This window comes from Cheilinus undulatus, linkage group 18 (assembly GCF_018320785.1).
Source record: "Cheilinus undulatus linkage group 18, ASM1832078v1, whole genome shotgun sequence".
NCBI lineage: Eukaryota > Metazoa > Chordata > Actinopteri > Labriformes > Labridae > Cheilinus > Cheilinus undulatus.
The window spans coordinates 19,527,896-19,553,667 of NC_054882.1; the positions used below are offsets into that span (position 1 = coordinate 19,527,896).

The 25,772-nt window shown below is 41.6% G+C and overlaps 1 protein-coding gene across 1 annotated transcript in view; it reads left to right on the forward strand.

Moving 5' to 3' along the window:
- The window catches only part of luzp1 (leucine zipper protein 1), a 75,413-nt gene that overhangs the window by 33,937 nt on the left and 15,704 nt on the right, over positions 1-25,772 (forward strand). Inside the window, exons 3-6 of the mRNA XM_041813369.1 lie at positions 19,518-19,862; positions 21,008-23,291; positions 24,647-25,236; positions 25,341-25,505. Coding sequence (XP_041669303.1) covers positions 19,731-19,862; positions 21,008-23,291; positions 24,647-25,236; positions 25,341-25,505 — 3,171 coding nt within the window. The 5' untranslated portion in view covers positions 19,518-19,730. The remainder of the gene's footprint in view (positions 1-19,517; positions 19,863-21,007; positions 23,292-24,646; positions 25,237-25,340; positions 25,506-25,772) is intronic.

The window sequence follows — 25,772 nt, forward strand, 5'->3', positions numbered from 1 at the left end:
ATGGCCTTGTTTGATCAGAGCTGTGAATTTTGTGTGTGTTCAAATGTTTAAGGTCACCCATTCAGACAAAAAATTTCAATTTCCAGCATCAGTAATGTTCTAAATTTCATCTCAAAATCCTCTTTTACTGTTCCTCTCCTCTCCTCATCCTCCACTGCCCACCTTTTCCTCCCTTCCTTTCCTCCCCCTCCTCCTTCTTACTTCCTCCGCCCCTCCTGTGCTCTTTGTGAGTCCGTTTCCTGTTGGGCACAAACACCGGCGCCGCACTTCCTTCCCTGTAGCCTGAAGTCACACAGGAGTGGCACACATGCATACATGCTGTACAGTGTATACTGTAACATATGGTTCAGTGTGTTCATATGTATAAACATTCACACCATTTAGGGACAGCAGCTGGTGTGTTATGTGTGTGTTATCAGGCCAGGTTAGTCAGCAGAGACTGATATATGTGTCACTGTCTCACCACATGTACGCAGCTGTCTGAGGATTTAGATCAATATGTGGTCAAGGCGTGTTCAGTGCATCTTCAACGAGCCTCATTTATATGCATTTATTACTCCGGATGTTTCTCCACATCCTCCTTGAGCTGAAATTATCCTTAATCTAATGAAGAGAGGAACGTCATTTTACTTGCATAATAGGTACATTTAACATAGTTTCATACTTAATGGGGTGTCTTTGTAGGGATTTTGCCCATTCAATCTGTAGAGCATTATGAGGCACTGATGATGAAGGCCTGGCTCACAATAGCCAAGTTCATCCTAAAGGTGTTCAGTGGGGTTAGAAAAGGGCCTTCCCCAAACTGCTGCCACAAAGTTGGAAGCATAGCATGGTTCTAAATGTCTTGGTATGCTGAAGCATTAAAATTGACCTTACTGAAGATGAGGGGCCTAGCCCAAACCCTGAGAAACAGCTCCATACCATTATCCCTCCTCTACCAAACTTCACAGTTGGCCCAATGCAGTCAAGCAGCTAAGGTTTTCCTGGCGTTTTTTAACCACGAGAGATGTAATTTGCCTAGCTTGGCTAATCTTGGTTTAGCGACTTGCATTGAATAGTGTAGCTCAGTTGATTTTTTTTAGCCTGGTAGAGAGGGAGACAGGTAACAGGCAGCCCGACATGTCCATATGAGCGCAAATAGGCTACTTAAATATCTGCAGCAGTGTCGCGCTGCGAAATGATGTTGCAGGTGTGGAAGCTTGCTTTGACTCGCTACAGGTTCTAAATGTAAATATTTTGTTTAAATAATTTGCATGAAAAAATTGTGTATAGAGTGTAAGGACCTTAAGTTTATAAACTGGAGTTAATATTTTGTATGCTCTTAAATTTAATCACCCCTAAACCCCCTGAGTCTCCCCCATGGCAGGATGGTTTGACCCACTCTGGCACATGCCTGTCAATCACTGTATTCACAACCTCTCCATTCATATAACTAAGTTCATGATTTCAGTTTAAGAAAAGAGAAGGTTTTTTTTATAACTTGTTTATTATTTACAGGTTTTTAGTTTTTTCTAGCTCTATGTTTTTATTTCCAAATTGTTCCAGAGAGACCACTGCAGCCGAGCAGAGTTTTGCACACTTCTGGGCTAAAGCCTTTCCAGTCACTGTTTTCAATAGCTACATTAATTTGAATTCCCACTTTTAGGGAAGAGAAGATGTGCCATGACTTTAGTCATGCATTTTTAATATTTAAAATGTATGGAAAAAAAATCTAATATTTGTAATTTTAAAGTGTTTATTTGTTAGAAAGATTGATAAATCAGACGGCTGTCACAGCACTCTTTAATGTCTTTCTTTTTGGCCAAAAAGCCTTACGCTGTTTAGAGGGTACTTGGCTGAAAAAATAAATTTCGGTTTAGTCCAAGAATTTTCATTTCGGTGCATCCCTATCATTTAGAAGAATAAAGAGTCTGGTGCTTATGTAAGATTTTTCAATCATTTTTTTATGAGTTGTGTTGTTATTTAATATGGTAGCCTAAATGAAGTTAGCCTGCGCTTTTAAAGTTGGTTTGACAACAGTGAGTTAGAGCTCGATTGGCCTAATTATGTGTTAATCATGGAGCTTGATTAGCCAGGTACTGGGAGACAGTATTCACATGTCCCAAATCGCCTGTTTCTGTTGTAAGTACTAAATATTTTAGATGTGCAAGTGGGCAGATTGCATTTAGATGCAGGATACTACTGGTGCACAAAAAACATCCTAGGCTTTAAGACCCTTAATGAATGCCATACTGGTGTCTTAGAAGATTGTAATGTTAGCTTGCCAGCGTGCTAGCTAACATTAGCATCCGCTAGCTAGCTAACATGTCATTAGCAATGGCAGCATATTTTGATCAAGAAAAAGGTATTTAAGGCTAAATAAGGTCATTTTACTGATGTATGTATTAGCAGGTGAAAGTAGTTGTTGTTAAATTGCTTTTATAACCACCTGATGTCTGTTAGGAGTCTGGTTTTTAGAGGAAGTAGAAGAAAACTTCCTGTTAAAAACAGTGCTCTGTACTGCATTTAAATCTACTGAATACAGTATACTAACAGAAGTATGCAACTTGAGACATGCTATAGTGAGCTTAGCTAAGCCTAACCTGTATTAGCTTAGCTGGTTAAGAGAAAATTATTTACCAATCATTTATGGAGTCTTTTTTATGGAAATTTCGATTTAACATGAGTTAGCTAAACCAAAAAAGATGATGGATATGTCAATGTGTTAATCATGAAGATTGTAGTCCATCATTTTTTTCCTAACCTGGGGTCTGGGCCCCTGGGAGGGGTCAAAGACTACAGGGGTTGCCAGGCTTTGCCTGCTCTAAGGATGTCAAAATGAGTCAAAAAATCAATTTAACACCTTCCTGGATGGTTCATATGAAGGTTTTTTGGTGGTGACGGTGATGTGTATGGGCCTGTTTCATCTGGATTTTATCACTGAAAACAGTTATAGTTGGTGCTATGACAGCAATGCATCTTTTTCTGTGTTCATCCTTGGCCAGCACACCATTTTTATGATCTAATTTGTGTTTGCCCTTAACAAGAAGGTTTGGAACCACTGCACTAGATGATAGCTTGTAAAATGTAGCTCCACTTAGCTTAGCCTAACCTTAGCTTAGCATTAATACAGGCCAAAAGGGGGAAGCTATCAAGGCTTTATCTAAAGGTCCCTTTAAACTGTTTTTTTTTTTTTTTTGCAGGGATTTAACAAAAATACTTTGAGAAAGTGCAACTGTACATTCATCCTGACTACTTTAAACAGTGTAAGAATTTAATAGTGATTCTTTTGTTGTTTTTGGCTCCATGTAAACGGCTGACCCCTATTTATCTGACTAGACATGTGATGCTGAAAAAAATGTCTCTCCTTTTGTGTAGTGAAGGGCATTTTAAGGGATATTGACTCATGCAGGAATACATGCTGATGTTAAGATTCCTGTTAGGTATCCTGTTATGTGTTCAAATATTAAAGTGCCTGTGAGCACCTCTGTGTGCATGATGTAATCGGCAGTTTGTTACACATCCTCACTATTTACTTACAGTAGGAAAGGCTGTAATAACCATATTATTTAGTATGCCTGAACCCTTTTTCCCTGACACAGCTTCATCATTTTACCTCCTGCTACCTCCCCTGCTGTCTTTATGTCCTCCTCCCTCCCTCTGTCCTGCAGCCAGTGCTGCATTCCTGCTGCAGTAATCCACTCTGCCAGCTACCTGCTCTGCATTCTGTGGAGTCACTCCCCTCTTTTTCACTCTTTTTCTCCCTCTCCTCCTTTATTTCTTCTCTCTCTTTCTTTCTTACCTCACATATCACAAACATTTTTCTACATTTCCTTCATTTCAGCTTTCCTATCTCTCTCTCCCTCCTTCTCCTCCTCTCTCTCTTTTCTGTTTCGTCCTCATCAGGGAGGCTCTGAGATCTCCATTCAGCCGCAGCAGGCAGCTAATGCCAAAGCTCAGGCTGATGAAGCACTGCCAAGCTCTGCCAACCACACGGCACTGCATGTGTATGCGCTGTGTTTTAGTATGGGAAAGGAGTGAAGGAGCAGGATGTCAAGCAGCCAGGCAGAAGGTTGAAGGGCCGTATGCTGAGAGCTTTTGGCACATCCATGAACCGTCTCTCTATGTAGGCAGTTGTTGTCAGTCATCAGGGGAGCTAAAACGCTTGATCCATCATCAGTGGAGAGTTTGATGATCGGCTGTCAGCGCCTGCTCTCTTAGGTACAGTGGAAGGACACATGAATACAACAGGAAGGGGAGGAAGAGTGCTGCAGCTGAAAGGGGAGGGGATTCTTAAAGGTAGAGGTCACGTGAAATGGGGATGACAAGGATGGATAGTGATGCAAAAAATTCTGACTAAATCAACAATTGATTTCCTTTTTAGCAGTTAAAGTATGAAGTGAAGCTTTAACCAGCATCATTTTTCTGTTTGAAATATATTTCCAGACAAGCATGGTCTCTCTGTCATTTCATATAAGAGGTTGAAGAATTTAAGTCAGCTGGTGAGCTTAAGTTATCATCAGTGCTATCCGCAGACCCCAGAAGCCCCTCTAAATATTTCTTCTACTATTTTTAACCAGTTAAAAACTTTCTAATGACTGGCATTTTAAAGAATGCCTTTGCAGGGGCATGTAGACAAAAACATTTGGCTAGCTTGGCCCTGGTTTGACTCCAGTTCAGGGTTTCTGCAGATTCTTGAAGAGTCTTGAAAAGTCTTAAATCTGACATCTGATTATTACCTGTGGGCCTCTGATAATTTGTGAATTATCCCCTGACGTCAGTGTTTGGTGTGGTGGATTTGCATAAGATAAGAGAAGTCTGTAATGTACTTGAATTTACAGACATTTCTGATGGAAAACGTAAGGGTGCAGCAATGAAAATGCACAATGAGTTTTCATTTTAAAGTTCATAAAAAATTAGCAATGTTGCACATCGCATTCTGCAGATGACGCTTCCTCTATGTGTCCTATACATACTGATAACTGGAGTTTACACTGGACACCATACGCTTAAGCCTCCCTATCTATACATATATATATTAGATTTAAGGTTAAGATCTGTTGCAAGCTGTCCATGTCTAATAAACTTGTGACTCTTACAACACCAGACCAAAACTCGAAATTGTGCTGTCACTCTGCAGTTTGATTTTTGCTCTTAAACAATGTAAAGTCAAGCAGATCAGACAGTGTAGAGATCAGACTGTGGATGAGATCAATGAGGACTCAAACCAGTGCATCATTAGCTCTAGATGCGCCCTCAAACAGGTAGCTTGGTTGTGGTGGAAAAGCAAATCCCCTGCTGTGCTGGACTGCCATGCCGAGTCAAACCAAGTAGAGCCATGCTGCACCATGTAATGGAAAAGCCCCAGAAGAGAGAGAAAGTCAAGCATCCAGTTATGTTCAATGCTTCAGAAGTCCAGTTGCCCCTTTTGACCAAATGTGGAGCCCTGACCTGGATGAATGAGGACCTACACAGGCACCTTTAAATTCAAATTTTTTAAGTCCCTGTAAATTGATTAAAAAAAAAAAAGAAGAAAGAAAATCGTTATTTTAGATTTGTTTTGTTACAGGCCACTATGTTATGAACAACCAGGCAAAATTTCAGTCAGGAAAAACATCTCTAAGTTATAAAATGAATCTTCAAAATCATGAAAATGAGGTAGTAAAATCTGCTCTAGGATGGTGTTGGTATGTCAGTTGAATGAGCTGAAGCCATGCCCACTCACGAGAAATATGATCCTCTTAGATTTAAAAAAAAAAAAAAAAAAAAAAGAAAACAAGCTTCTGATCAGCTGCCTGGCTCAGAGCCAGAGCAGAGACAGATGTTAGGGATTAAATTTACTGTTTTCTGGTACAAATCTTGTGGTTATGATACTTTTAATGAACCGTAGTCCACCATGGCTGATAGATTTTGGGAAATTTACCTCACAATGGGCAAAAACACAGCATGTGTGACTGTTAACTTTAAATGAAGGCGGTAACATCAGCACACGGCACACTGTACTTAGATGAACTGTGATAAAGTCTGCGAGTTTATGTCATTGTAGTGTTAGGGGGTGGGGTAATTCCCCGTCAAGACTGGTGATGTCATGGGCTCCTTTATTTGCCCTGCTTGAATTAAACCAAACTAGGTGAGAGGTGAACAACTTTCTAGCGGTCTAAATCAAAAATCCAGTCATAGATCTCAGTGTTTTCAAATATTTACAGCAACCTTATTCCAACATATCTGGTGTGTTAAGACCCAAAGTCTGGATTTCACATGTGTAATAAAGCACCATCTTCATGTTAGAATAGCATGATGAATGACAGTGTAGAGTATACTATGCCCTTCTCACAGACTATAGGGTTTTTAGGTCATTCTGTAACCTCTCCATCTGGAATAAGTAAAGAACGGATGTGCGGTAGCGTTTTTCACCATAAATCTTCATTTCTCCGATAAGCTTGTTAATGCACTTTTGTGCTAGCATCTGTATGCGGTTAGATTTCTCACATTTGAGTGTGAATGTGTTGGCAGATGCTGTAGGAGAACATTTCTCAGTGAATCCTGCAGATCTGGTGTGTGGCTTTGTAAGAATCTCGCTGTAATTAAACATAACCTTTTGTGATGTTTGTTCAACAGAGTTGGGACTACTCTTTCTTTCGTGTAACCATGCTAAGGCTAAGTATTGTACAACTTATGCATGCAGTGCTTCAGATTCTCTTCTGCATAAAACTTCCCACCAGGATTCGTTGGGTTTTGATTCCCTTTTTGAGACGAATAAATCACACAGGGTGGAGGTAATAAGTGAGTCTATCTCTGTAATTTGCTGTTCCTATCTCTTTATCTGTCTCATAACTTTTGTCTGCCTGCCTCGCCTCATTCTTCCTGACTCACACGTATTCACAGACTCTAAGTGCCCTGTGTTGACTGGAACAAGTGTCATCATGTTGTGTTGTTTTCATGTCCTCTTATCAGTGTGAAACGATGACACACACATTCCTTACTGAGCAGTTCATCGTCTCACACAACAGCACATATCTGCGTGCACCTATTCAGGCATATAAAGTTTGTGCTGACGTCTGCTGATACCTGAGAGTGCCTCAGCAGCTGTGAAACATCTTTAAATAGGTGGCTAGTGTTGGCCTGATAGAAAATGCTGTGTTAATGGGAGGTCAAGGAGTTTCTCTGGGGTTGTATGCTCAAAATGATGCTCTTTCATTGTTAGAATAAAATAATGTCATGATCAATCTATAATTGTTGTAAAGAATTTCAAATGCCCTTTTGCTCAAGAGAACTTTAAAGACATTTTAAGACTTATCAGTTTATTTAGCATTGCACACATAAACCATTGCCACATTTGTGATGAGAAGTTTAAAAAAAAAGATCAACATAGAGTCAGTACAACCCATCATGGGGAACTAATCATTTCTTTAAAAACATCCCCTACAGCAACTGCAAAACTTTAAACTGCTGGCAGTTCAGTTTGAGTCATGTTTTATTGTGTTTTGATATGCAGTGCCTGTAAAGGTATTTACCCCCTTGGAAGTTTTACAATTTTTTGGCTTTATAAATCAATCATAATTCAATATAATTCGGCTTTTTGCAAAAAAAAAAACTACAAAAAAAGTGAAAAACAGATTTCTACAAAGTAATGTCAATTGAACAAAAATTTGTAAGGTAAAATAAGTGACTGCATAAATCTTAACCCCCTTCAGGTCTGTACTTAGTGGATGCACCTTTGGCTGCAATCACAGCGCTGAGTCTGTGTGGATAATTTTCATTCAGACTTTTATCTGGACTCTACAATTTTACTCCATTCTTCTGCTCACTCTGTCAGGTTGCAAAGCCGTAGTTCTCTTGCAGACTGAAAAGGATTGTCCTCATGGATTTTTCTATAGTTTGCCACATTCATTTTACCCTCTACCTTTATAAGCCTTTACGGGCTGTCTACAGAGAAGTATCCCCACAGTATGATGCTGCCACCACCATGCTTCACAGTGGAGATGGTGTGTTTATGGTGATGTGTCCACCAAACCTTGGAAATGTTTTTGTAGCCATTCCCTGACTTAAACTGCTTAATGACCTTTTCTTGAGCTGTTTGGAGTGTTCTTTTGTCCTTGTGCTTTAATGGTAGCCACGAATACCCATTAACTATTGTTTTATACCACAACCTCTCCTCACTGGAGATGTTAATTTGAAGCATTTACCGTATCAACTGTTGATGTGTTGCTATGCGCTTTCAACAATAAATTAATTTAAAGTCTTGATCATTTGTGTGCAGTTACTCAAAAAAAAATGTGTTACTTTGGCGAGGTGGACTGACAGAGTAAGAGTGGAATTTTTAGCCAAGGAGTGCTTTTTCATGAGGCATAACACTCCACCCTTATCTTTATCCCTGCCATTTTCACAGGTGGAAACTCAGTGGATAACTTAACTCATGGTGTACTAAAAGTGTCTAACATCAAAAATGACAACAATGTACCAGAAACATGAGCAAAGGAATCACTGTACAACCACCCAGATGCACATAAACACTGCCCAAGGGCATGATGAGAGGCTCCACAGACATATCCCCCAACTAGCTGTCTGTGGCAGCTAGCTAACATTAGCTTGTCATAGTGACACATTTGTTGTTTAGCCCTTGAACTGCAAATATGCTCTTATTAATGACCCAGAGTTTTTAGACATTTGTAACTCAGCAGCATTCCCTTTCACTTTCTTATACTTATCCTGATATTTTAGACCACAACATAAAAAAGTTATCAACAGACATATACAAACTTTAATGGAGTTTATTTAACTCTGAACTCATTTTGGAAATTACTGATCATTAAAATTGTATTATCTTTTCTTTATTTAAAGCTGGCATGCTCTTTTGTTGTTACAGGCAATAATGACTTATCAGATGATCATTTCTTTTAAATATTGAACAGTTAGAAACAAAACTGTTCTCTTTTCTCATAATTGATTCAACAGATCAATGCAGCTCAGTTCAGTTCAATTCAAAACAACAGAAATCTGCTGTCCTAATCAGGGCCTCACTCCTGTTTGCCCCCATGTCATGCATGCGGTGTTTTACATGTTTACAGTGTCAGTGACCTTTGAACCTAAACACAGAGGGCTGCAGACTGAGGACATGCTCAAGTGAGGTTGGGAAATATTTAACGGAGGAACATCACATGGGACATAAATCTGTGTTAACATCAATACCTAAATCATTGCCCAATTTTTGTTGTTGTCATGTGCACAGAAGTCCAACAGGCACATTCAGTTAGTTTTTAAAATGTGTTTTTTTTAAATGAATGAATTATGACAGTTGTTTTTGCATAACTTGTCCTAAAAAGATAAGGACTAACCATGTGATCAGTGTTGATTCATTATCTGGTTGCGTCCCCTTGGGTAATGGAAATACTGAGATTAGAAATGAAATAGTCATCAGGAATGTAATGTGTCACTACTGTAATAGCAACATGTTTCTAAGGAGTATAAAGACAAAACTGGCTTGAAGTAGTGGTGGGGAACCTACAATGTGGTATCATATGGTATCATTGGATATGATACATGATTCACAACACAAGATACAATGCAAAATGCACCTAGGATAATCGTATTATAGCTATTACTAAAGGATCACATAATAATACTAGAGCTGTACAATATGACCTGAAAGACTGTGATACAACACTCAACTCATGTATGTGCATTGGCTCACAGAAAAATGCTGAAAAAGTCTCAGTGAGTTCTCTACTTACAGTTTGTGACTGTATCTGTGCTCCACTTCCATACACTGATGGTAAAGGTTACTATGGAAAATTGGTCATCAGTATTAACTAATCCCATTCATATACATCCATACCAATTTACACACCACTGATGAAACAGTGGGAGCAAATTGTTGTTAAGTGTCATGCTCAAGGACACTTCAACATGTGGGTGTAGAAGCTCCCAATTGCAGGACAACCGATTCTACCTACTGTACCACAGTTGCTCCAGTTTGGTTGCTCTCTTGCTGAGTTGTGTCAAACTGGGGGGATAGGGCTGATGGCGGAGGTCTGCGCTCTCTGATTGCTTTTCTAGTTGTTGTTGAGTTGTACGAGATACTTCGCAATTGTAGTGCCATTAGCCTCAAGAGATTTCAGTGTAATTTAAGGTAAAAATGGGCCAGAAGCAATGCTTGCTCAGTTTTATTTTTGAAGTGGATCTTATGACACTACTGTCGCCAAGTACCTCCTACAACCCAAAAACATCAAAATATCTCTTTAACAGTTGTTTAAGCTTTGCACTGGAGGTACATATGACTGCTGTGCTAAGTTTAAGAAAGCTGATCCACTCAAGCACAGAGCCTGTGTTGAAACCTCAGATGAGTGCACTCAATGTTTCCTTTATTACAGACATCAAACTTCAAGAGGAGAGAGCACACGCGTGCCTGGTTGCTGTTCTGCATTCTAACAACACTGACACCAGCTCATGAGGACAAGGCTATGCTGTTTGGACAGAGTGTAGGCTCTGCTTTTTAAGTGTCAGAAGGAGAAATGCTAAAGACAGGGCTCAAAATGAGCGGCTGCTGTCACAAATCAATCCATACTACTACTTCTATGTTCCCACTGCTGTGGCTGGAAAGTTAAACCATCAGTGGCATTGGTTTTACCTCTGTTTGCACTACAGTAAAATGCATGAGTAATAACTGATGCAAATATCCATTTTGTGGCTGTTCAAACAAAGAGGCACTGGAATAGAGAGTGTTATAATCTGTTATCTTTCTTTTGGGAGCATCTATGCATCCCTTTGCCCATTCAGTATGCTGAACTCCTCTCAATGTTGCTCTAATTTCTCTTTAGCTGAAGCCCTGCCTGAGGACTAGCTACCAACTGACAGGCTAGTATTAGCTGCTGATATAAATGGATCATCGAATATCCCTCCTCTGCTCTGCTTTCTGGTTGCAGCAACAGTTGCTCTTTGATGTAATCCTCCATGTAGGGCTTTCTGATCAAGAACATGCTCTACTTTCCTGTTATGCCACCAAGATCAGGAGCCAGGCTGGGAAGCTGCGAGGGCTCAACATCTTCAAAGTTACATGTGAAATTAGGTCAGAAACAAGCAAACCAAAAATGTGGAGTACGTGTTGAAGCTTCACACTGGTTCTTGGTAAGACTTAAGTCCTGCTACCTCTTGCTTCCTCTCTCCTCCTCATTTCCCTCCTCATATTTCCCTTTCATCTTCTTATCATGCCCTCTCGCTTAAGCCAGGGCAGGTTTTAAGCCCCAGCAACAAGACTCTTGATCTAGGCGGTCAGGGGAGGGGAGGAGACATAGAAAAGGCTCTGGGTCACTGGGCTAAGATGAGGAGAGGATGTTGCTCTCCAGCCAACTTAATATGACAGCGATGTTGGCATAAATTTTTATTTTTTATGGATCACACACTCTCCTTACCTTATACCTTACTGGCTTAAATGTGTCAAGATTTATTCCACTTTCCTTTTTGAGACAAGAAAGTTTATTTAATAATAAAGCTTTCTCTAAGAGAACCCCCCCTTTCCTACTATACCTACTTTCTGTTTGTTCTTTATTTTACAGGGGTTCATCATGCACAGCATCTTTCTCTGCAGCTATAACCATATTCGTTGAACTACTTTTTAAATCAGGCCTCAAATAACAATTTAGGTCAGTAATGATTGATCAGATGGTCATTTTCTTGATTCATTGAATATTTGTCTATAACATGTTGTCCACTTAAATGTTTTTTTCTTGTAAAACATGCAATGATTTTACAGCCATTACAGACTGGGTGCGTGAAGGTTACATCTCAGCTGCATCACAGCTTCACTCCCATTTCAAAGTGTATTTTAACAAGTCAGTGCTTTAAGACTTTCCCTGATTTGCTATTTTTTTGCTTTTTTGTCACTCTTAATCGTCTCAGAACTTCAAACAAATTTTTATAGTTGACAAAGATAACCCAATTTTAAGGGGGAAAAGCCATCCAAACCTACCTGGCCCTGTGTGAAGAAGTAATTACCCCCTAAACCTAATAACTGATTGTGCCACCCTTGGTGGCAACATCTGCAAGCAAGCACTTGCAATATCTGGCAGTCAGTCTGTCCCATTGCTTTGGAGGAATTTTGTCCCACTCTTCTTTGCAGAATTGTTTTAATTCAGCCACATTGGGGGGTTTTCAAACATGAATGTCCTGTTTTAGGCCATGCCACAGCATCTCAATCAGATTCAAGTCCAGGCTTTGACAAGGCCACTCCAGAACCCTTTTTTAAAAGCTACTCAGTGGTGGATTTGCTGATGTGTTTCGGATCACTGTCCTGCTGCAGAACCCAAGTGCACTTGACCTTGAGCTAAACTGATGGTCAGACATTCTCCTTCAGGATTTTCTGGCAGATAGAATTCATGTTTCCATCAATTATGGCAAGTTGTCCAAGTGGTGGGAAGGTTCACCACTGTTCCAAGTTTTCCCCATTTGTGGATAATGGCTCTCACTGTGGTTAGCTGGGGTTGCAAAGCCTCTGAAATGCTTTGAGACCCTTTCCAGACTAATAGATGTCATTCTTTAGAATTTCTTTAGCTGGCAGCACACTGTCAGACAGGCTCTTTGTAAGTGATTTCTTGATTTAACAGGTCTGGCGTCCCCAAGTAAGGGGGGCCCGTCTTTCTTCCTGTCTTCCATCACATAGTGGGAGGACTAATGGTTGGGAATGTAGGGGTTTGTCTGAGTAAACAGCATTTTGGAGCCTCTGAATGACACATAAACAGGCTGAAGCACTTTTTCCTGTCAGCGTAAACACAGAGCTAAAAACAACAAACCCAGAAGGAATTTGACTTCACTCTCTTTTTAGGAGCTCGTTACTCCACAATAAATGTATTTGAATTATTTAAAATACTGGTTAAAACTGCAGGTTCTGATTCCCAGCATGTGTGTAATTTTCAGCCTTTTCCCGGTTAGATAAAGATCATGTCTGCTCTACAGAAAACTTTGACTGAACATAACATTACTTTTTGGACAAGATTGACCAAACCAGACAACAAGAGACTTTTGTCCTGCACTGCTGGATTTATTTGACTTTTTCTCAGTTCCTTTCCTCCCTAATTAGGTCATTCTCAACAGCACAAATTACCATATTTGTCTTAAATTCCAAGAAATAGTTGAACTGTTAACAAGAAAGGGACTGGAAATCCAAAAACACATACAACAAGGAGTCTATGCTGGGTTTTTCAGCTCACAGGCATTTATTGGTTTTAAAGAAAATACATCTAAAAGAAGGAAACAAATTGCTGTGATAATTTTCTCAATTATTATTTTGGTTTAAAGAGAAGAGAAGAAAAGGAAGCACTGTCACCAAAGAATTTGTAAGAATTGAGTTATGTTGATCTTACAAGTACACAGGACCTGCTTTGTCATTTTAGTACTGTGTGGCTAACTTGCATGTCTTTTCCAATAAACAAATCTATTTTTCTACCAGAGATGACATTTGTTTACCCACAATATCACCACATGTAAAGACTTCTCCTGTAAGTGGTTATTTCACCAAGGAAGTATAGGAAATATCCACATAGAGAGGCTATCCCAGTCCTGTTTGAGCTCCTTCTAATGAAGCAGTGATGTGAACTTTCATTGCCTATACGTTCTTCTGCTGACATGCAACGCTACACTTCATTTCTTTACCAATTTTCCAGGAGTGGCGTGGGACTGAAAGGGTGAAAAAAAAAAGTTGCATGACAGCACAGGAAACGACAAACTGAGCATTATGGGATGCCGGTTTTCTCTTTCTTGGAAAAACGGAAAAATACAGGCCAAGCATCAGGTCTCCACCATCTTGTGGCTTCCAGCGCTGCGCCAGCATCCCTCCACTGCAGTCGTCCCTCTTCACATAAACACACGCTAGCATGCACAAGGAATTTGTTACACATTCGTAAAGTCCCCCCACATGAAGATGTGGTCGAGGCATTTTGATTGGACTCTGGCCTTTTATTAACTACCGTTTATGGGGCAGAAGAGCTTCAAACCCAAAATGTCCAACCTAACGTCAAGTGCAAGAAAGAGGGGAATTTTTTCTTCTCCTTCTTGCTTTCATGGAGAGAACAGAATGTACTGAAGGCAACAGGCAGGCAGGAAGAGTGGCTAAAGCCCTAATGATATGGTGTATGATTGTAACCTTGGTTTAGTGTATGTGTGTGTGTGTTTGAGAGGGAGAGTAAGCAGAGTAGATTGGGCCTCCTCAAGAACTTCCAAGTCAGTTTGGCACTTTTGGTGGAGGACAAAACGTAGCTCCTCTGGTTTTCTTTTTCTTTGTCCTCTCATGTAGACCACCGTCCAGCTCTGCCATCACAAGTTTATCCATTTTTGACCACATGTCTGCCCTAATTTCTCTCCTGAGCAGTAGAGCACCTATGCATATATATGCACTCACTCCTACACAAAGTCAGTTTTGTGCCAATATGCCACCCACAGCATCTGGACAAGTAATGGTAGAAGCAGTTCAGACCTGCAGATTTAGACATGTTGTTTCAACCTGAGGAAGACAGACTCAGCAGTTTGTGATGATCTGCAACAAGAATGTTTAAAATATGTTGATCAGTTCATTTGAATTTACCAGTTAATTTAGTACAGTGTGGAGGAGGCGGATCATGCTCCTCACTGGAACTGTAGTAGACCAACAGTCAGCACTTGAATAGTAAAGTATACAGCAAGTATAGCTCAAATAGGCAGTTTAACTGGACTACAGTCCTTGTCCGATGTATGCACAGAGGAAGAATTGATTTATTGGTGTCTGGCTCTGCTATGCAACAGGACCCTTATCAGCTAGATGGTGTGGACCTTCTTGCTGTTGATCTCACCAACAAGTTAGCAAGCTGCAGCCCAGTTACTTATGGACAAACTATACAGCGCTGCACATGTCATACTCAAACGCCTTAGTGCGAATGAGATGAGCATCATACCTCAAGCTCATGGTGATCTGATGGTCGATGACAACACAACACACAGGAACTGATCTGCATGTATTATGTAGTACAAAATTTACCTAAAATGAAGGAAAATGAACAATTTAGCCCTAGCTGTATCAGCTGGAGAAACAGCACATAGCAACACAGTAGCAGCAGGAAAACAGGAAGTGATTCTATACCCACTGTGTCAGTAACACCCAGGTTTAAGTGTTGATTGGCTAACTCGTGACATTGTGTACAGGACATTAGTGAGACTGTTGAGAGTGAAAATGAAGCCAGAGAGGAAGACACACCTTGGAGTGGAACCAAAGTAGCAGTTTTTTATTAACCAGTTTTACCAACTATCAGTGAAATAAAATGCAGATACTGATAATCTGCCAAATGCCAAGTATCGTCATCAATAAGCAGTCAGGCTGATAATTGGTCGAGCCCCACTTAGCAGCATTTTTTACTGGTGCTTGTATACTGGGACAGGGACAGTAGTCCAATTAAATGGCCCAAACAAGCTTTAACCAGATCTACTTAACTGTGCATGCAAGTGTACTGAAAGGCATGGGAAATGCAGAAGTTAGTGAAAGGTCAAGGAAGGAACTGTCTGTCCAGATTTCAGGAAGTGAAAGGTTCAAGAGTCATACAGAGTTGGTTGTCAGCTGGCTGTCTTGGTTTGAGTGGGTTGCCAGTTTTGCTACAAATGCTGTTACAGCTTAAATGAAATTCCTTTAGATTAGGGTCAGAAAGTGAGAACTACTCAGTCATGTTTGCCAGGTTTAGGACAGTTTAGTCATTGCCAACACAATGACAGAAGTCTGTAGTGAAGTCTGGTCTTCAGTCGTCCTGATACAAGTGACATTTAGGGCAGAGTTAAGCAAAACGCTGCCATAAAAGGGGGTAGTTTTCCTGTGTAACAGCTTCTTCCTCTCCAGGTTTTGGTCCAACTGTGCACAGAACAGGGGGATTAAAACTGTGTTCAATCTGAGCTGATTCTAAATACCTTCACATCTTCTCTCCTGCCATAATCCCTTTCCTTTCTTTGCCACATTTTCAAGCCCCGTTCTTGGCCAAATGACTCAACAGAAAAGAACTGAGGAATACCCTCCTGATTCAAAGGTTTGAAGGTGTAGAAAGTTTAATCAAATAAAAGGTTTTATGCACACCCATCTGTGTGGCACGTGGAAATTTGTGAACCAGATCAAAATTCCGATATCTCAGTCCATTTTTCTCTCCTCCCTCTCATCTCACCCACCACCCTTCTAATTCCCTCCTACCTTGGCTCTGAATGTAACTAATGAGATCCCAGCCTTGCAATAAGCGAGTCAGGTATGTTGATTGGTTTGGCAGAGGCGGGCCTTTGCCAGAGTCGCTTTACACGCACCGCCGCCCCTTAAAAGTGCCCACTTAGCCATGCTGGTGTGCGTGTCTGTGATGGAGATGGAGGGGTGAGATGAGGGAGGGAGGCAGAGAGCTGCTGGCAAAGAAAGAAAGGGAGAAATGAAAGGAAGGGGAAGGCAACCTGCCAAGACAGGAGTAGCTTGACCAAAGGATGCACCATTTTTGACCAAGACTGGGCTGAACCAACACTGCTTGGTGAAAAATGATAGGAGCCGTCACCCAACTCTGAGAGAATCACAAACAACTACAAGGCCAGATAATGAAGAAAAAACAAACAGATGGAGGTTTCATTATTAGCTAGGGCCACCAAGCATTTAACTTTACTTTTAGCACGGTTCCCATGGATCCTTGAAAAGTCCTAAATTGGACATCTGAAATTTAAGGCCATAAAAAGTCTTGATTTTATCAGTGAGGGTTCTTAAATTTTTGACAGCATGTCGACTAAGACATGTCTTTATCCAATCTTAATTCTCTACTTAACTTTAAGATAATTAGATAAACTCTGTGCTGTTGTGAAACACTTCTCTAACATCTGATCTACCAAGTCGCCCGCTTAAATATTTGCACAGCCCACCCTTACGGTGACAGGTCTTCTTTGATGGTGTGTTTTTGTTGTCTTCCTCAGCTGGGGACCTCCAGTAGGCACTGGGTGGTTTGCAGCTGTGTGCAAAGAGGTCAGGATGAGATTCAGCATCTTTAAGTCTGAGGCCATGGTTCTCTGCCGGAAAATGGTGGATTGCTCCCTCCAGGTGGGGAATGAGTTTCTGCCTCAGGTGAAGGAGTTCAAGTATCTCTGGGTCTTGTTTACGAGTAAGGGTTAAGGGGAGAGTGAGATTGGCAGGTGAATTGGTTCTGTGTCCTCAGTATTGCAGGTGGTGTGCCAGTCCGCTGATTGCGGATGCAAGCAGCAAAAATCTTTCTCTGGGTGACTGGGCTCAGCCTTAGAGAGAGGATGAGGAGTTCAGACATCCAAAGGGAGCTAAGAGAAGTGCTAATGCTCCTTTGCCTCTAAAGGAGCCAGTTGAGGCAGTCCCTTTGGAGGTCTTCCAGGCACATCCAGCTGGGAGGAGACCTCAGGGAAGACCCAGAATGTACTGGAGGGATTATATATCCTGTCTGGTCTAGGAACGCCTCAGGATCTCAAAGAAGGAGTTGGATAGTGTTGCTGGGGAGAGAGATGTGTGGGTTTGCTTGATGCACCTGCTACCACTGCAACCCAGCCTTGGATATACAAGTGGATGGATGGATTAATTAATTGATTGATTGATTGATTAAATTTAGAAAATTTTACCCTGGTGCGATGTAACAAGAAATCTTGCATGCCTTTCATTTTTGTCCTTTTGCCACACAAAAAGTGCTATTAACTTTTCTTAGTTCCGGTCTTAAAAAGGTCGTAAAAGTGTTACATTTTTTCAAAAGGGTGTAGGAACCCTGTTTTGGGGCTATTCTTTTCACCTTATCAGATGTTACATTTTCATGATGTTGCATAGTGCCGTGTGAGGAACTGTCATGAAGAATTCTACTGTTGCTATGTAAAAAATGTGCCAGTGAGAAGTCCCTGGTTTTAATACACATCTGGGATGTTTTCCTTGTGTTTTCCATCCACTGGAACCGGATCAGTCAGTACAGGTTTGGATCACAGCGACCACCTCACCTCACAACAGAAGAAAAATGACTCTGCAACTCACCTAACAAGCCACAGCTGGGAAAAGCTACAGCAACACAAAAATGACTTTATTGAGTAAAGTGTTTTGGCACGCTATTGGACAGCAAGGCTAGCAGTTTTCTCTCTGAAAATCCTCTTCACATTAGTCTTGTTCTCTTCTGTCTTCAATGCGTGTAATTCACAGCATTTCCTTTACTCCGCTGAGAGGATTACCAAACCGCCAGACCTCATGAAAGAAAAGAATAATTAAAATGCTACATCTAAATGCTTTGATATCACATTGTGCTTTCTTATTAAGTAATGGTTGCCATATTGGCTTTGAAAGCTTATTGCTTGGTTTATGTTCAACAAGATGTTTAATGAATTGTGGGAAGTGTGGTTTGTGCTTTTTACACCAAATGAAACGAAAGAAAATATATGAAGCTACACTGTAGTAAACCATAATGACAAGTTATACCTTGTTGTATATTATGTACACATTGAGCTCTTGTAGATTAAAAGATTGGGGTAATTTATTGCATTGGTTGATGTTTTTACAGCAGTAAGAGTTAGAGGAAAACGGCTGGAGTCTCTATATGTAGTGGTTTGTAGCTTCAGACAGGCAATCTTTGAACACGAGCCTGCAGACGAGGGGGAAGCGGCGGTAAAGAGCTGGTTATAAGGGGGGGTCGATAAGTGATGATGTGTGCAGATGTTGTGTCCTACCCAAAGGTCGATATTCCCTCGCCGTCAGTGAGGGGAGCTCAGCAGAATGATGGAGTTTGGGGGAGGGGAGTTATGGGATTTAGAGGGAATAGGAGAGGCCGCTACCTGAATCATGCCACATACAGAAGCCTGAGTTGTTAGACCCATTGAGACAATGCAATATTTGTGCAGCCTAAACCTAACCTCACAATCTGGCCTCATTTTTGTCTGATCTTGTGTTGTGTACTGATTGAAATAACCACTACAGGTTGACCCTTGACACTGTTGTGTTGTGACGGGCCCTGTGATGTAGTGGCAGTCGTCGTGACGGCTGTATATGTGTGCTGATGAGGGTATGAAAAGGAGGACAGTGCTATTGAGTTGTGCTGATGTAAGCAGAACTAGCCAGGCAAGGAAAAATCAATGCTGGATACAAGAGCAGGAAGGTGATTGTGTATGCGCTTGTGTTTGTCTTTGTGCACAAGCCTGTGCAGGCATGTTGAAACCCTTGTACACAGTAAGAAATGCCAGCCCCTATCTCCCTTTGCAGGACAGGCAAGGTGGAATACAAGGCATACTAATCCCAAAAGGAAGAAAGGTGCACACTAAATTATATCTACCTCATAAACGCGTGAAGGATTTCTCTTCTCACAGTGAAAGGATTGTAAGTGCTTTCATGGTGTGAAATTTTAAGTGTCTTATACCATGCTTTCTGTGATAAAAATTCAATGTCAGATCATTTTTATGCACACAGTGCTGCATTTCCCTTCATGTGCATACCTCGTCTTCCCTTGCTGAGCGACTTTGGGAATGTAAATGACTGTCATTGACAAATTAAGGCTGACTAAGTGTTATTTCCTCTCTCCCTCCTACAGATGACAGATTCGTCCACTAAATGCCACTCTGAGGGAACTTCAAAGTTTTAAAGGGACAGTCATAAGAACAGTTCAACAAGGATTGCTGAGAGAATTTCTACAAGGACCCTGAAGGATATACAAAAGACACAAATGTGGACCTCAAAAAACGTCATCAAATAACCTGAACAGAAGCACAACCACAATACATTTAGCATAAAGAATTTCACAGCCATGTCTGAGCATAAAGACATGACGCATCGCCACCTGCGGCACAAGCTGCAGAGTCTCGGCAGAAGACTGGATGAACTAGAAGAAGCAACTAACAAGCTGCAGAAAGCTGAGGATGAGCTACTTGACCTGCAGGTAAGGCCTGGCTCACCTTTACAGTGCCTATAAATAGTATTCACCCCCTTGGATGTTTTACCCTTTTATTGATTTTATGAATCAGTCATGGTCAATATAATTTTGATTTTAGACAAAAAAAACTTCTTTAATGTCACAGTGAAAACAGATTTCCACAAAGTAAAGTCAATTACATGAAAATATGTGATGCAGAATAAGGGACTGCACAAATATTGACCCCCTATAAAGTGACTGACCTAGTTCCACAGATGTCCACAAAATGGTGCAAGTAGTCTCACAATTAGTGAAATGGGGATCACCTGAGTGCAGTGAATGTGTCTCAAGTGATTGTAGTATAAAGACACCTGTGTCTGGAAGTTCCAGTCACTGGTTAATCTGTATTCCTGGCTACCATTACACCATGAAGACAAAAGAACTCTCCAAGCAACTCAGAGAAAAAGGTTATTGGAAAGTTTAGGTCAGGAAATGGATACAAAAAATGCCAAGACACTGAACATCCCCCAGAGTTCAGTTAAATCTTTCATAAATAAATGGAAGGAATATGGCACATGTGTAAATCTTCCTAGATCAGGCCGTCCTCGACACATTGAGAGACTGTGCAAGACTGAGACTAGTGAGAGAAGCCACCAATACACTTATGACTACTCTGAAGGAGTTCCAAGCTTCAGCAGCTGAGATGGGAGAGACTCTGTATACAACAACTGTTGCCTGGGTTCCTCACCAGTCAAAGCTTTTTGGAAGAGTGGCAAAGAGAAAGTCACTGTTGAAGAAATGTTATTAAATCTGGACTCACCAGAAGGCATGTGGGAGACTCCATGGTCAAGTGGAAAAAGTTTTTTGGTCTGATGAGACCAAAATGGTGCTTTTTGGCCATCAGTCTAGAAATTTAATTTAGCAGACACCAAACACCATCCCTACTGTGAAGCACGATGGTGGCAGCATCATGCTGTGGGGGTTCTTATCAGCAGCCAGCCTTTGAAGGCTTGTTAAGGTAGAGGGTAAAATGAATGCGGCAAAATATAGGAAATCTTAGTCAGCCTGCAAGAGAACTACATCCAAGGGGGTGAATACTTTTCAAGGGCACTATATAGAAAGAGGTAAAAGATGCTAGATTAAACAATTGATGTCTGATCTCTTCTCTACAGGACAAAATCATCCAGGCAGAAGGCAGCAACTCCTCCCTGCTCGGTGATGTGGAAGTCCTAAGGAAATGTCTCCTAAAAATCCAGGGTAAGGATGAGGAGGTACGCAAGGCAGAGGACCTCTGCCGCACAGTAAGGGAGAAACTTGAAGAGGAGGAAAACCTTACGAAGGAGCTCAAGGCTGAGATTGAACGTCTACAACGGAGGATGGCCGAGCTGGAGAAACTGGAAGAGGCTTTTGGGAAAAGCAAGTCCGACTGCAGTCAGCTCTGCTTAAGCCTCAACGAGGAGAAGAACCTGACAAAGAAGCTCTCGTCTGAGCTGGAGGCTCTTAAAGCACGTCTGAAGGAAATGGAAGGGTGTGAGTCAAAGCTTGACAAAGCAGAGCAAGCTTTAGCTATGGAGTTTGAGAAGCTCAAAGGATTTACCCAGAACTTTGTGAGTGAGCGTAAGAGAATGCTAGAGAAACAGAGAGAAGATGAGAAGACCATTTTGAAGCTGACTGAAAAGTTGGAGCACCAGAAGAACCTCCTTGGCATGTCAGCAGACCCTGCTCGTCCAGATTTTATCAGGTCACGAATTGAAGATGAGCTTTCATCTACGGGGCTCCTTACAAGTAAACTGGCAGGTCGCAAGAAGAGCCTAGACTACTTGAAGATGTCCAGCGACAACATTGGTCTTGTGAACAAATCAGAGAATGAGAAGAACAGCAGTCTTGAAGGGTCGCAGGAAGAGGACAACAAAGTAAAGGAGCTGACCCAGGAAGTAGAGAGGTTAAAGAACCGCCTTAAACAGCTGGAGATAGTGGAGGAGGATCTGAAGAGTTCAGAGTTCAAAAATGGTGAGCTTCATGAGAAGTTCCAGATGGAACGAAACCGGGCTCGCCAGCTGAGCGAGCAGGTGGAACAGCTCAGGACGCAGCTCTGTGGGAAAGGTGGTGTTGGACGAAATGGAACCAGTAATGTGGATAAACTTGGCAATGGGAGTGCCAATGTTTGCCCCAACAGCCCTGCTAAGTTCCTGGAGAATGGCAAAGCTGAGAATGAGGAGATCGTTGTGAAGGGAGGTTTCAGGCAAGAGAAGCCCAAATATAGAAGCGCTGCAACTGTTTCAGAACCAAGTTCCCCTAAACACAGGAACAGGGAGCTCTCTCCTCAGCATAAGAGAGAGACCAAACTGAGGAGCAAAGACCTGAGCCACTCAGAGGAGAGCTCTCCGAAGTCTGTAAGGAGAGCCCTCAGTCCTGCTCATAAGATGAGAAGGACACCCAAAACCCCAACTACTGCAATATCATCTGATAATGGACTCAGAGACACAGGACGAGGAGCTGAGGAAAAGACCAGAGGAACCCCTTTCTCCTCTATAAACACATCTAGTGATACTAAAAAAGCATCTGTTCTTAGTCGCTACCCTCCAGCAGCTAATGATCAGAAATCACTGAGGGTGGCTCACAAACAGACTGATGGGGAGGCTAAAAAGAGTAGATTAGAAAAGTTTTCCAAACTGTACGTTGGCAGTGATAGTGAATCAAACAACTCTGATGTAGTGCCTGAAAGTAGTAACATAAACAGCATTTCTGCTCTAGAGAAGGACACAGCATCTGCTTCAGATCAGGAATCAGCAGACCAGGTTCAGGAATCTGGCTCTGTTTCAGTCGCCCCCACCTTGTCCAAAGCCAACGGATCCTACACAGCCTACAGATCCCAAGTGACTCCACTGCTGCCCAGCGACCATGGATCAGAGGGCCATTCATCAGCCTCCGAAACAGAATCAACCGGTTCAAGGCCTTCTGAACCAGAGCCTATAACTGAGACAACCGCTTCAACTGTGAGCAGTAGGACTGCAGCATCTAGATATCCCAGATACTCCCATGTCCACGACTCGCACTCAGAGGGATCTTCCTCCAGGAGCTCATTCGATGAGGAGCTCCACAGCAGAACGCCATTAGCTGAGGGAGGCCACCAAGGGGCGACACATACAGCATCAGGGATTGAGATCCAACGGGTGTGCAGCCCACGTGAGGCTCTGAGGTCGAAAGCTGTCATCAAGCCTGCGATAGTCGAGATTGACAGGAAGGAAGTGATGATGTCAGAACCTTTGGCTACAAACGGCAAACCCAAAATCTCCACCAAACCGATGGTGACCAGCACCAGTAAAATGACCAGTAGTATAACCATCTACCCCAATGACCCAAGCTCCTCTAGAACCAGCAGTCGGAGCAGCAGCGTGTCCAGTGAACACATACCAGTCAAAGAACGGCACACCTCCACCAGTAACATTCTCATTGGTACGTTTCTACTCTTAATCAACACCAGTTTCATTTCAGTGTGGCCAACAAGAGGTGGTTAAAATGCTCACGTTATGACCAAATCTCAACTGTTCTTCAGGCAAATCATTTTCATTTTGATGCAGTGTGACCATTCAAATGGTACACATGGTACCTTTGTTGGCAGAAATCTTGACTTTTGCAGCGGGGCTTTTTTCCAACTTCCAAGAAAATTGTTTCCATGAAGAACAATACAAAAGTCCTTAAAATCCCTTTCTGTGGTTTTATAGTTAACATTTCATATTCTCATTTATATGAAAAACAAAGTCAATTACATATACGGTATAAAAAAAATTTTAGTCCTCATTTGAACTTCACACGATGGTTATTATAAATAATGGCAGACTTTTTTTTTTTTTTTTTTTTTTTGGTATAGTAGCCCTAGATCAGGAGTTCCCAAACGTCTTGGCCATCTTGTGAACCCACTTGGTGTCCGCAAGTCCCAACCCTCAAGGAGGTTCTGACCACCACTTGTGGAAACATTACCCTAAAGGGACAGAAACCTCTACTTTTTTTACTCCATTTACCGCCGATAACAAGTATATTTTGGATGTTTTTTTTTTTACATCCAGTTGTGTAGGATAGAGACCGCTTTTTTCTATGATAAGTTAATATGTAGAGATTCTGAGAACATGAATGGCATCATCACAAGAAAAAAAACAAGATACAAGATTTATTCCTGCTCAAGGTTCCGGTTTTATGGCACACTAGTTATAATAATTGCTGTTTTTACAGTTTGGGACATGAAAAAAATTTGTTGTTATCTTACTGAGACTGAACTTTGGCAAAGAGAAGTTATTATTAGGGATGCATGATATTAGCTTTTTGTCCATATCTAATATGCCTATATTCACAAAATAATTTCAGCCAATATTGATGCTGATATTTAAATGTAGTTTAGACCTTAAACTTCAGTCCTTAAAGTACTCAATATAAAGCTTGAGAATGGACACATTTTAGTCCTTTTAACAGACTTTAAACTGTAAGGAATGATGATGATTAAAGAAAAAGACTTCAGTTGAAGACGTTCTTTTGATTTGGCCTAAAACGCCACTAACTTATTTGTTTAGGTAGATTTTATAGCCCAGATATCACCTGTTCATAATGGCAGAAATGTCGTGGTATCATACAGATAATGTTGTGCATCCCTAGTTACTTTTCTAACAGGCCAATCATGATAGATCTCTAAAGCTGACAGATACAAGTAAGTTAACTTGCTAATTATAACTGCACCCTTCTTCTGTGTCTTTTTTTAGTTATTTCATATCTATTTTAAGTTTCACCATTGACACAGTTTTGTCTTTACTTGTTGCCAGGTCCCAGTAGTGAGCACCATGGCAGCATCTCCGTCCCGTATGAGATCTCTATCCCGAAGAGCGAGATCTCCCTGCGATCATGCCCCGATCAGGACTGTGGGCTGGATGACCACAGCCATTCCTCATCAAGGTCAAAACTCCACAACGCCTCCAGAGTGGAATCCACAGCCAGCCACCTGTGCTGCCAACGCAGCAACTTCAGCCTCCAGTCCTCGGACGCCCCCTTAGCGGACTTAAACGACACCGAGTCAGGCTTTGAAAGCAGCAGCAGCAGTAGCACCACCACAGTCTCCAGCTGGAGACGCCAAAGACAGAGCCAGCACTCCCAGGAAGACAGTTTACCAGACATGAAGAATGTGACTGTGAGGAGCACGTGGAGGAACAGGGGTGCTGCGTCAGTGGACGACCCCAGGGGGAGAGGGGGGACAAAGACAGTGGCTGATGGTGGGTCGGAGGATGAAACAGAAGCAACAACGACATGGAGGGCTTACAGGGCAACCACGTTTGATACAGAAGAGACAATAAACATTGGAACAGGAGCTGGTGGGAATGCTGATGTACAGAAGGGAGCTAAGCCGTCCCCAGCAGAGGTGTGATAATAAGATATCCTCAAAATCCTTCCACCATAGATTAAATCAAAGATTAGGAAAGACATTAACATAACATGGCTGTTTATGTCACTCACTCTCCCCAGGTGTACATGCGTAGGATTAACAATAGAGAAGTAGAAGAACCCGGGCTTCGGAGAGGCAAACGCTCACAGTCTCCTAGTGTGGAGGCAGGGAATGTGGGAAGAGTCATTCCCCATGCACCTGTTACTTCTCAGTCCTGGGGCAGATCATACACACCACAGCTACAGGTAGGAAAACCAACTCTGGGCTTTTCACACTGACAAAGAGAAACAATTCTGCCGATATATTCCGTATCAAACTAATTGTGTTCCTCCCTTCTTGACACAGTTTTCCTTATGTAATAAAGTTGTGTGATATTACCAGCACAAGTAATCTAATTTCAAGATTTCAAGGGTCAGATATGCTCTGAATTTCTGTGAAGGTGATATTATCCGCTGCACTTTCAAATATACACTGTGTTCCAAATTATATAAAAAAAATAAAAAAAAACGCTT